This window comes from Lethenteron reissneri, chromosome 18 (genome assembly GCF_015708825.2).
Source record: "Lethenteron reissneri isolate LAM-NWPU_2019-01 chromosome 18, ASM1570882v1, whole genome shotgun sequence".
NCBI lineage: Eukaryota > Metazoa > Chordata > Hyperoartia > Petromyzontiformes > Petromyzontidae > Lethenteron > Lethenteron reissneri.
The window spans coordinates 3,714,315-3,726,596 of record NC_083796.1 but is presented as its reverse complement, the minus strand read 5'-3'; the positions used below and the strand labels follow the sequence as shown (position 1 = coordinate 3,726,596).

The window sequence follows — 12,282 nt, the reverse complement described above, 5'->3', positions numbered from 1 at the left end:
CGGTAAATTACTCAATTGACTTTACCGAAAGAACCAAGAATATAAACTATTTTTGACCTTAACATGTCTTGATTGGGGGGGGGGGGGGGGCAGCGTGACTATCTCCAGAGATTGTGGAGCAGATCAACATTAATCACAAAAAAACAAAACGGCCTTTCGCTGATCACAACATTTACCCGAAAGCAACTGAAACTTAGTTTAGATGTTTTTTCAAATGTATTTTTAGCAGTCTCACGAGCGAGCACACCATGTTACTCATCAGGAATTTGTACTTCGGTGTTGTTTGCTTGCCGGCCCGTGATGTTTTCCAGGAACACGTGCGAGAGAAGAAAGATCACCAGCCGTAACCTATCCACTGCTTGGTGAAGTTGTTCTCTACGTTGTGCGGGGTGCGAATCGTGGGGATGGGTTGACCATACTTCACCACGATGATCGGTGCGGGTTTGTGAAGGCAGGGAGCATAAATGCCGCAACATTGAAGTCCGGTTCATTATGAAAAAAATAAGATTTGCTGTTGGCCACCATGTAGCCCCAAGTGATGTAGCTGTCAATTTATATTGGTGTATGCATTGCCAAGTTATCCATGCTCGCCTGTTACCAATCAAGTCAATAATGTACGCGTTTTATCATCTGGTATCTTGGTATAAATACAAGCGTGCACTTATGCATGTTTCTTCGTGCACTTTTCAGCTGTTTAGTTTTATTTTTCAATGTCCATGTGCGTGCTTTAATTCGAATCCGCGTTATATAAACGTTGCATGAATAGTATACATTGACCAGTAAGTATTGCTCATTTATTACATATGAAACAATCACGTCAGAATCTGAATATTTCTTTCTACTGGAGAAATCCAATGAGGTATAAAGCAATTTTTCAAAAATGCCCAGTTGGGGCAGGTCAGAACGTTATAACAAACATTACAAAAACACAGTGCAAAGTATTGAAAAGGTAAACAAATCACTTAAAATATACGTATAAAAACAAATAAACCATGTTTTTATCTTACCAGGTAAAGCCTTCTGAGCTAATCTATTTTTTTCAGAAGCTACCTGGCCACAAATGATTGCTCATAGAAGAGCTTATCATGTGGAAATTTACAGCAGCAAAATAACCTGAAACAAACAATATAGACGCATGCTTCTAACCGCGGAGGGAAAACCCAGAGGGACCCGGGTAAAAAAATAAATCCACTTATGTTTTCTAGAACTTCTGTATGAATTTGTCAGACGCGTTTGGGAATTCCCTGCTTATTCATGGGGTGGCTTTTCACGTGACAGACGTCACACGTGGCGTGAAAATAAAATACAATGACGTCACCGCGCACAAGCGTAGAGTGTGGCGTCATCACGCACAGCCAGGGATAAGTGATGCCATCGTGCACAATTGCGAGCAGTGACGTCACCACGCACAATTTACTGTTCTATGAAACAGCATACGACGTCACTGGCTTGTGATCTTCGATAATGAGCGCAATTAAATGACGTCACTAATTAACAACTGATCAAAATTGAATCTTTACCCATGTCGTGAGTAGTTAATAAAAAAAATGCAGCCACTGCGGCTTATAGAGTAAACAAATGTAGGGTCACACCTGTAATTGTAGAGTAGGGAGGGGAATAATTACAAAGTAACAACGCGCAACGTGACATCATCCTGTCACAATCCATGACGTCGTTTCAGCGCCGCAAATGCGTCAGCGTGTTAACCTGGTGGATGACGTCACCGCAATCAGCTCACCCGTCTTGTCGGGCTTGCGTGGTGACGTCATCAAGAGCTACTCACGCTGGGACCATTGCGCAGAGCGTGATGATGTCATGGCGGGGTGGGATTGACTTTCAAACCCTCCTACTCTTAGGTTTTTTCGGTAAAGTCACGTCGGTAAAAAATAAAATAAAAAAAGTGAAAATAAATCAAATAATTTATTGTTATTTTATTATGTATTATTTTTTACCTAAATAATAATACATTTTAAGAAATCTAATCATTTATTCTTATTTTATTTTTATTATTATTTACCTACGTGACTTTACCGAAAAAAACCTAACAGTATGAAATCCTTGCAGTCACGAAAGCTTCAAATCTAGAAATTCAAACCCCTCGTCTCGCACCGCTCGGTGACGTCATAAATGTCCGGAGCGCGATGACGTCATCCGCGCCTCCTCCACCAAAATCACCGGAGTGACGTCATCGCTCGCAGGCGGCAGGAAGCGGCGGTGGTGGTGGCGGCGCGAGATGCAAGATGGCGAAGACGTACGACTACCTGTTCAAGCTGCTGCTCATCGGCGACAGCGGCGTGGGCAAGACCTGCGTGCTCTTCAGGTTCTCCGAGGACGCCTTCAACTCCACATTCATCTCCACCATCGGTGGGTGAAGCAGTTCGAGCGGTCAGGCGGCGTCGGTGCACGACGACGATGATGATGATGTTGAGTATCCCTACCACCCACCCCCCCACTACCACCGCCTTGCTCCTCGATCTGCGTTGGGCAAAGGCCCCTGCCGCCTCTTTGCTCGAGAGTCAAGAGGCAGGCGACGTACAAGCAACGAGGAGGATCGTCGTGAACAACACAACGATCCCCCCCCCCCCAGGCAGACAACCGAGTTTCACCTTTTTAGTTTTCGTGATATTTAAAAGGATAAAGTTGCGGCGGACGCGACATCGTAACGCTCTACCGACGTCGCTGCCGAAACGTTGAAGATTGCAGTACAATTGTGTTGACATCACGAGTGATTGAGACGCGATTGCTTAACTTTGCATTGTGTTCGTCGTCCCCTAAAAGCTTTACAAGGGCTTAGTGTTGTTGTCCGAAGCGTGTCTGTTAAGTTTGCGTAGCGGTCAAGTTTGTGTTTAGCAGCGTCATACTTATATGTTTACAGCTGTGGTCCGCACACTTGTAGACATGTATTTACATGACATGGAACCGTAGTTCATAAAATAATTCGCAGTGCTTGGTTAATTCATTGCTATATACCACTAGCTTGTTTGCCCGCCCTAGGACGGAAGCTGTAATATTTACGAAAGAATTGGGCAGAGTATAATTGTATCTTGGCTAAATTTAATGGCAGTGAACCTTGCACGAAAGTATGTCATCAAATACTTCACTGCATTTCAATGTAGCACTATTAATGGCAGTGAATCTTGCACAAACTCTGTCATCAAACACTTTCATTTATGTCACTGTAGCACTGTATTAATGGCAGTGAGTCTTGCACGAAAGTATTTCATCAAACACTTCACTTCATTTCAATGTAGCACTGTATTAATGGCAGTGAATCTTGCACAAAACTATGTCATCAAACACTTCACTTCATTTCAATGTAGCAATGTATTAATGGCAGTGAATCTTGCACAAACTCTGTCATCAAACACTTTACTTCATGTCACTGTAGCACTGTATGTAACTGACCTTCAATTTGTTAAAATTCACTGCTCTTTATTCTCTTCTGCTTTCGGTCGCTGGGGTTGAAATCAATTGGAATTCGATACAATATCTGGAAAACCACCGAGAAATTTCTATATTACCATAATGTAGAAGCATAAATTAGACTTGCCTTTTGTCTCAAGTGCTGAAAAAATAAAGACACAAAATCTACTTTTTTGCTGCGTATAATTATTTCTTATATTAACTTTTAATAATAAAGAAATGTCAAACTTAAAGCGAATTTGCAAAAAAATTTGTATTTCCGCTCGACCCGCGTGAGTGTAAAAATCCATCCGTTCATGAATATTAATGAAGGGGGGGTTCGGCATGTGGAGTGACGTCACGCGCGTTACACACAGACATTCTTGGCTCAATATAGTAGTAATGTCCATACATATCAACCCATACTTGTTACCCGTATTCTTGTACAGGGAAATTGAGTTTTTTTAGCTCCACACGGCGTACAACTGTTTCAATACGGGCAAAACAATGTTTTGCCTATTTGTGTTTCTCCCTTGTGATGGGACTTTGTAGGGTAAACGTTGAGATTTATAAGGGCACGGGGTGACCAATGAGGTCTGAACTGGTCTATAATACGGTAGTCACTGATTAGGGGTTGACAGGTGTGCATAGCTGTACGTGTTGTCACGTTTGTGTATGTACTTATTAACAGGCGAAGGCAACAAACGCTTAAGTTAGGACTATAATGTATTGCATCTCTGTGTATGGTTTATTGTAAATGTGCTCGACAGGATGTCAACGGTGGTTGGAGCTTTCGTGACTGCAGGAATTACTCTTTGGTTCTTTCGGTAAAGTCACGTATAAAGAGAAAATAGTATTATTAAAATAGTATTTAATTTATTATTTTCTCTTTATACGTGACTTTACCGAAAGAACCAAAGAGTAATGTCAACGGTGGTTGTAATATGGTGCGACTCGTGTCCGCCATAGGAATATGGAATTTACACCACTGATTTAGGGCAGTAAACAGACGAGCGTCTTGCGATGCTCATAGTTGTGAATCGCAAATATGAATGTTGTACGTGTATTGAGGGTCAACATTACATCACTACATGTACGATATACTTACACGCTGTATTTGTGGAAAGGACTGGCACAAATATTTTAGGAAGGTATCTGAATAGCAATTTTGGTTTAGCTTCAGTGCAGTGACATCTATCCTTAAACCGACTAAACTATTGTTTGAGCGGCTCGCAATTAGTAAATTATTACACATGGTGTGCTTATTCCTGCCTCAAAATTCTCAGTTACTCCAACACAATGTTTTATTAGAAAGAGACTTTAGGTCCACTTCTCAAAGTATCATGCTACTGTATTTAACAGTTCTGCCTATATTTGCGATTGTCAATAGGCAGTTGTGAAATGTCATCATTTAATACTTCCCTCTAACGTATACGAGTAAACATTATTATTGGATGTTTACTGTTGTGGAATCCTTGTAATTGCTGACAGTATTTGCAGTATAGTGGTTGTATTATTTTAAGTCAAGGTCTTTGTTAATCCAGCAGTTAAATAAGTGCAGTCATTTGGTTTCTGCTAGTGGATACGAGTTTGGGAAACCCCACTTCTAACAATCTTCTGGCCACTATTCTATAATTGATTGGCAAAAGCCACTAAAAATGATAATCCCTGCTAGCATTGGTAGACCTTTTGTATTATTGTTGCTGTTCACATTCCTTAAAATATTTCACCGATAAGTCACATGTACACTTTTTGATAAGCACACAGGAGCCACTTGCAGTGCGCAGTATTCATCTGCCGCATTTTGGACCATACAGTACAATTCCAGGAAGTGGCTTTCCGGCTCTGGACAGGAAGTTTTACGGGTCAGGTTGCCTGGGTGTTACATGGAGCTATGCATGCCACTAATGATTATTTGAGAAGGCACACCCCAAATGATCTCCTTCAATTCAAACATTTTTCTGTAGCAGGAAAGCTATTTCCAGAAACGCATTTGAGCTGAGCCATAGATGGTCACTCCTATGTACAGTTCGTAATCTGATTACCGTTTTCAACCATGAGATGCCCTGTGGCTGCAACGATTAGTTGAATAGCTTTATCAAGATCTGCTTCACCTTAAGTTTCTCCTAACCCCTATTGTTTCTTGCAGGCATAGATTTTAAGATCAGAACAGTAGACTTGGATGGAAAGAAAATCAAACTTCAGATATGGTAAGCGGCTTCCGTGCTTTCTGAGTGAACACATTTTTCACCACTCCTCACAAGCTGCCAAGATTTTCTGCAAGATTAGATCTCGGTATATTACACATCTTTTGAAATTTCCTAAGGCTATTACAGTGCTTTGCTTTGTGAAACAGGGTGGCTACATATTGTCTACATTAATACATGTACAGTATAACTGTTATTAATGCGTACACTATGACGTTTTTAAAGGGACACAGCAGGTCAAGAGAGGTTTCGGACGATCACCACAGCTTACTACCGGGGAGCTATGGTACGTACACACAGCTGTTGTTCCGTTCATTTTTTGTAAACGGCAACAACATGCCCTTGCATCACAAGTGTTCAGCTGTGTAACTAACAGTTGCAGGAAATTAAACGGACCTCTTGTTTAAATATTATGTATGTGTATGCTGCAACTGACACTTGTGAGTGAAATTATATGTTTTTGTTCTTGTCTCCATTAGGGCATCATGTTGGTGTATGACATTACCAATGAGAAGTCATTTGAAAACATCAAAAACTGGATCAGAAATATTGAAGAGGTATAATGGACATCAACCGTTTGTGTTTTATGTGACGTTCCTCTTTGTACAAATGTAATAATCGTAGTTTTATAAAATTGTCTATTTTCAAATAATGAATAGAACGATTCTGGAATTAGCTAGATTCGAAGCTTTCATGACTGCAGGAATTACTCTTTGGTTCTTTCGGTCAACTCACGTCGAAATAAATTAAATTATAATATTTAATAACATTTCTTTTTATGTGACTTTACCGAAAGAACCAAAGAGTAATTCTGGAATTCATAAGTATTACTCGGATTATTAGTGAGTAGCCGGTAGCAGCTAATACCCACTTACTAGCTAAAATAATAGCTGTTGTGTTGCACTAGACGGGGTAAATTATTCAGTTTACTGATGAGGATTGTATATTTGTATGTATTTAGCACGAGAAAAAGCATTGTAGACTGTTAAGGTAACGACTCTGAGTATAACCAGTCAACCTTTAAGCCTTAATTTTTCTGGACCAAAATCCTAAAATATTATACCCAACTGTATTTGGGGAAATTTTAGTCTGTAATGTCTTTGTGAGTGACATGATATGAGGTGGGCTTTCATCCAGCAGGGGATTGAAATGAGCTGTAAATATTTTTTTTAACACTTTTAGAACATTGTTAGTATTTATATCAGTGAATGCTGACTTGAGCAAGAAATCACGATGACTCTTTAACTTGGCCACAATTGTCTGTATTAAGGATGTGAAACGTGTATCTGCATGTTTGATTCATTATTTTGTTCAATTTCAAACAGCATGCATCAGCAGATGTGGAGAAGATGATTCTAGGGAACAAGTGTGACATGAATGAGCGGAGACAGGTGACCAGGGAAAGGGGCGAGAAGGTAAGCTCTAATACCGAGCTTTTGCATGTGGTCACTTTGGCTTCTGCATGCATGACATCACTTTGTACAACCAATCTTGAGTCTTGACATGAAGCAGCCACATTGCATTGCATGAGTTATGATTGCACCACATTATGTTAGAGGTTAGAAACTCAAGTACCCTGGCTGCCATGTTACATATTTATGTCTCCCTATGTTTCTGATCTAGCTGTGCTGATATCTTTTCCAAACGTAGTTGCACTTCCCTCTGACTTCATGCAATGCACGCATGTAATGACTTGTTGTGGATTTATAATATATTGGCAACAAGTATTTTCAGCATGACATTTTAATTTTAAGTCAATGAGAACATGTGTAGTGTCGTGACTTCGGAAACGATATTTGTAGAGGCACCTTTTATTAACACACACAATCTCACCTGCACACACTCTACTTGCTAGCCTTGACACAACACTAGCTGTTTAGCATCGGCAGCGCTGACTGAGACAGTTAACAGGCTATTTAGCAGCGCAATGTCGAGCGCAGACAGCAGCGACGATGGCGATGAGACGACAACAACGACGAGATGATCCAATCCCAAACCAGCAACCTCAAGCTCCCGCTCTCGACCCCTTTTATCCTCGCAGCGTGGCCTGGCTCCGCCCTGGCCGCGCCTCCCTTCTCGAACCCACTATCAGGTTCCAGGGGCTTTCAGATGGGGCCCCCCATGACCTTTGCCCCAGTTCTTCCGCCCTGTTGACACACCCGTGTATATGCTCACTGGCGTGTGTACTGTTTGTACACCGCAGTTGCCACTGCTGGTCACCAGCCGGTGCTATTACACTACACATGCATTAATTAAATAAGGTGGTCTTCTCTAGTGAGCCCTCATCATAAGTGTTCAGAGGAGTATTTTATGGGTTCTGCACATTGATGGTAACGATTCTTTTCATATTGTTCATGCAGCTGGCAATTGAATATGGAATCAAGTTCATGGAGACCAGTGCCAAGGCCAGCATTAATGTGGAGGAGGTAAGCGTGCTGTAATTTTTATTTGCAATTGTATCATCTAGTGCACAAAAGTGAAGACTGCTCTTTCAATATGGTTTACTTCTGAATGTCTGTAATGCAGGCTTTCTTCACACTGGCCAGAGACATCAAAGCCAAAATGGACAGAAAGCTGGTAAGCTTGAAAGTTAAATATATCATCTCTCTTTGAAGATTGATCGTTTCCAGTATAACATGGGAACGTAAATGTGTATTTATGTGAAGAGGCATTTGACTACATCACCAGTAACCGTTACCTGATCTCATATATAAAAAACTCAACACATTCATCAATCACCAAATAATTAATATCTCAGAATCTAAACAGGTTTGAGTCTGGGTGGGTGATCACTGCACAAAACTGTGTTTTTATTAACTGTAGGGCTACGTGCTGAGTAGCAAAATCCCTCGTATGATATGTATGTCCCTGACCTTCACGAACCTGCTGTGACTCGTGACGTGTGGTCCTTTTACCACCATGACCTGCACACCATGGAGAGGCCCTTATCCAGTAATGCATTGACAAAGGGAATATACATCTACATTTTAAAGACAGCAGGATGCAAAAACAGGATACAGCATCAAGATCCATTTCACTGCGGCCTTTGGTTAAAGAAGGGTTAGAATGGTGTTTTGAACATCGATCAGATATGGCATAATGAAAGTATATTCTCAACTTAATATTTAAAAACTCTATTCTTGGCACTCTTGGAAAATAAAATTATATTTGATGAAGAATATTTGACGTGCTTTGTTGTTGGGTTAAGAGGGAGGGATCACGCTATTTTCTTAGTTATACTGTGCATAATATCGTTAAACTGTTTGCAGGATTTATCATTTGCAAAGGTTGCTGTTAAATTCGTTACTTATTTATGATCATACCTACTTTGAAACAACACGTGCAAATGTGTACCTTTACCTTCGACTGTCGGTCCATTGTGCTACGCAGGAAGGAAACAACACCCCTGACAGTAACGCGGTGCGGATCACGGCTCCATCCCAGGGCAAAAAGACCAGCTTCTTCAGGTGTGCCCTGCTGTGACAGGGCCCACCCAATGTATGATGACAGCAGCAGCGGCTGGGAAAATGGACTTTAACTCCAATGAAGAACGGCTGCATCATCCAAACGTCACCTTTAAGCATCTGCTGTGTTTTTTTAATTGGGCTGAGCCTTTATCTGAAATTTAAAGCAGAGGATACGATTAACTACACACATTAAAACATGGACCAAATTGTTATTTTACTTTATGCATATGAATCATTTCAAACATTTAAAAAGAAATATTTCCCACAAATTGAGTGGTTGAAATGTAATTTAATGTTTAATAATTTAACCACTAATTTTGTCAACATTTTAGGTCCCCTTTCCCCCCAAATGATTATTTTTGTGTTTGTGTCCACTTGACGTGATGCACTGGGGTCGTGGGTGAATCTAAAATGTATAACGGCAGGCGATTGTCGTGTATCTCTCCCCCAAGTTGGGCAGTCAGGCACATTGCATCATTTCTGATGTCGCGAGGTGTATGTTTGAATTTTGTAAAAGATAATTGTAAAGATTCCCTGGTCTTGCTAAAAATGCACATTGATATTTTTCTTATGCTTTCAAGTTGTTAAATATGGTATATATCGTAAGTAGTATTTACAAACTGACATTCCATTTAGATATTTTAGTGACTAATGAGTAACCACTTTGCCATTTCACATGCCTTCAAAATAATTGCGTAGTTTTGTACTGCACGCATTGCAAAAGCTGAGCACATCCAATTATACATTGTAAATGAATGTTGTGGTAGCCAGGTACAAAACCACTCTAGTGGGATTAAACCACATGAAATGCACCACTCAGTTTTGGATTCATCCACTCAATACACGTTTTATGAAAAAGATAGGTGGCAATTTAATCCCAAGTGTTGTCTTAGGAAAAGACTGCTGTGTGTACTTGGTTCAGATTAGGCAGCTTAATTGTGTAATGACTTGTCAAGCTGTCATTCTGAGTCAAGCTAATGACTGGATTTGTAAACATGCTCACTTAATGTTTGCAATCGAGCTATTTAAATAATATTGGCGGTCTGCAACAGAAAAGGAGCACAATGTCAATTTACTGAACATCAAAATTAATGTGAAGGGGCTTTTGTTATTTTGTTTTTATATAAAGCACATGTAAAGCATCTTTAATGTAATATTAGCACACTTCCTGTTCTGTAATCTTTGTAGGATGTTACTAGTAAAGTCTCTTTTTAAAAAAAAGATGTTAATAAAGTTATGCGTATGAGAAACTTCCAGAAAGTGTGGTCAGTAGTAAAGCCACGTAGAAACTGTTTCAACAACAATCCCTTGAAAAATGTAGTTTTCCTAGCATGTGATTCACAAATAATGAATGCAGCGTGGTTTCCTGTTTAACTCGTTTGCAGAAACTAAAAACTAATCGACCATTGTACATGGTAGCCTAACTGCATGCCATTTCCCACGATTATATTTAAATTTAAAGTACACTACCCTAATACTGTATTCTTGGTAAATCCCCTAACCATAGTTCCCTAGTATTGTACATTCAGTATCAATAAGTAAGGTACAGTATTTGAATAATTCACATGGACATTTCAGTTCCTCAAACATCTACAGGTGTTGATGCCATTGATCAGCTAAGGTTGTCGACCACTACGCACGTGTGTTTGACATGTTTGGCATTCCATGGATCCTTGAGAGTGAGTATATCTCCGACGATAATTCTACAGCCCCTTCGTAAACCCACTGCTGGATGAGGGCCCTCCCCGTGCTGTGGTGGGGTTTCTGACGTACTTCACTCAAGTCATAGCGGGTTCGTGAAGGCGGGGAGAATCCATGTGGCATACATACACACAATGGGTTTTGCAACACAGGCTTGTTCTGCCTGCCACCTAGCCCACTATAACGCCAATCGTAGGGGTTTGGCGATCCGTCACGTTGGTCAGTGCGGGTATTTTTATTTTACGTTGTGGCTTGGTGGGTAAAGGCCGTTCGGTTTCGTTTTTCATATCACTCCGGCATGCCCGAGTACCACACGTTTACAGTCCCTGTGTAAATCCACTGCTGGATGATGGCTTCCCTCGCCTCTCCACGTCGTGCAGAAGGGTTACTTGACCATACTTTACCACGCTGGCCAGTGCAGAATGTTAATGTGGAGAATGGAGAACACAGACAAGACGACACATTGGTTCACATTAGGTTGGTGAATGGGGAATACACTGGGTTGGTGAATGGGGAGCATAGACAAGACTACACAGTGGTACACACACTGGCTTGGTGAATGGGGAACACAGACAAGACGATACAGTGGTACACCCACTAGCATGGTGAATGGGGAGCATAGACAAGACTACACAGTGGTACACCCACTGGCATGGTGAATGGGGAACACAGACGAGACGATACAGTGGTACACCCACTAGCATGGTGAATGGGGAACACAGACAAAACGACACACTAGTACACACACTGGCTTGGTGAATGGGGAACACACTGGCTTGGTGAATGGGGAGCACAGACAAGACTACACAGTGGTACACACACTGGCTTGGTGAATGGGGAACATACAAGATGACACAGTGGTACACACACTGGCTTGGTGAATGGGGAACATACAAGATGACACAGTGGTACACACACTGGCTTGGTGAATGGGGAACAGACAAGACGACACAGTGGTACACACACTGGCTTGGTGAATGGGGAACAGACAAGATGACACAGTGGTACACACACTGGCTTGGTGAATGGGGAACATACAAGATGACACAGTGGTACACACACTGGCTTGGTGAATGGGGAACAGACAAGACGACACAGTGGTACACACACTGGCTTGGTGAATGGGGAACATACAAGATGACACAGTGGTACACACACTGGCTTGGTGAATGGGGAACATACAAGATGACACAGTGGTACACACACTGGCTTGGTGAATGGGGAACAGACAAGACGACACAGTGGTACACACACTGGCTTGGTGAATGGGGAACAGACAAGATGACACAGTGGTACACCCACTAGCATGGTGAATGGGGAACAGACAAGACGACACAGTGGTACACTGGCTTGGTGAATGGGGAGCACAGACAAGACTACACAGTGGTACACACTGGCTTGGTGAATGGGGAGCACAGACAACATGACACAGTGGTACACACACTGGCTTGGTGAATGGTGAACAGACAACACAATGGTACACACACTGGCTTGGTGAATGGGGA

At 41.4% G+C, this 12,282-nt stretch overlaps 1 protein-coding gene and 1 long non-coding RNA gene across 2 annotated transcripts; one reads left to right on the top strand and one right to left on the bottom strand.

Annotated features, from left to right (window-relative positions):
• The first annotated feature begins 2,172 nt into the window (after positions 1 to 2,172).
• On the top strand, positions 2,173 to 10,326 carry LOC133343720 (ras-related protein Rab-8A). The gene is made up of 8 exons (XM_061553483.1): positions 2,173 to 2,364; positions 5,552 to 5,612; positions 5,835 to 5,895; positions 6,089 to 6,166; positions 6,935 to 7,024; positions 7,970 to 8,035; positions 8,136 to 8,186; positions 9,000 to 10,326. Exons 1-8 carry the CDS (start codon positions 2,241 to 2,243, stop codon positions 9,090 to 9,092), a joined length of 624 nt encoding a protein of 207 aa, XP_061409467.1. The 5' UTR covers positions 2,173 to 2,240; the 3' UTR covers positions 9,093 to 10,326.
• On the bottom strand, positions 7,622 to 9,090 carry LOC133343723 (uncharacterized). The gene is made up of 3 exons (XR_009755282.1): positions 8,970 to 9,090; positions 8,493 to 8,533; positions 7,622 to 7,756 (listed from the first exon to the last, which is right to left on the bottom strand). It is a non-coding gene; the product is annotated as an uncharacterized LOC133343723 (long non-coding RNA).
• Positions 10,327 to 12,282: the final 1,956 nt, after the last annotated feature.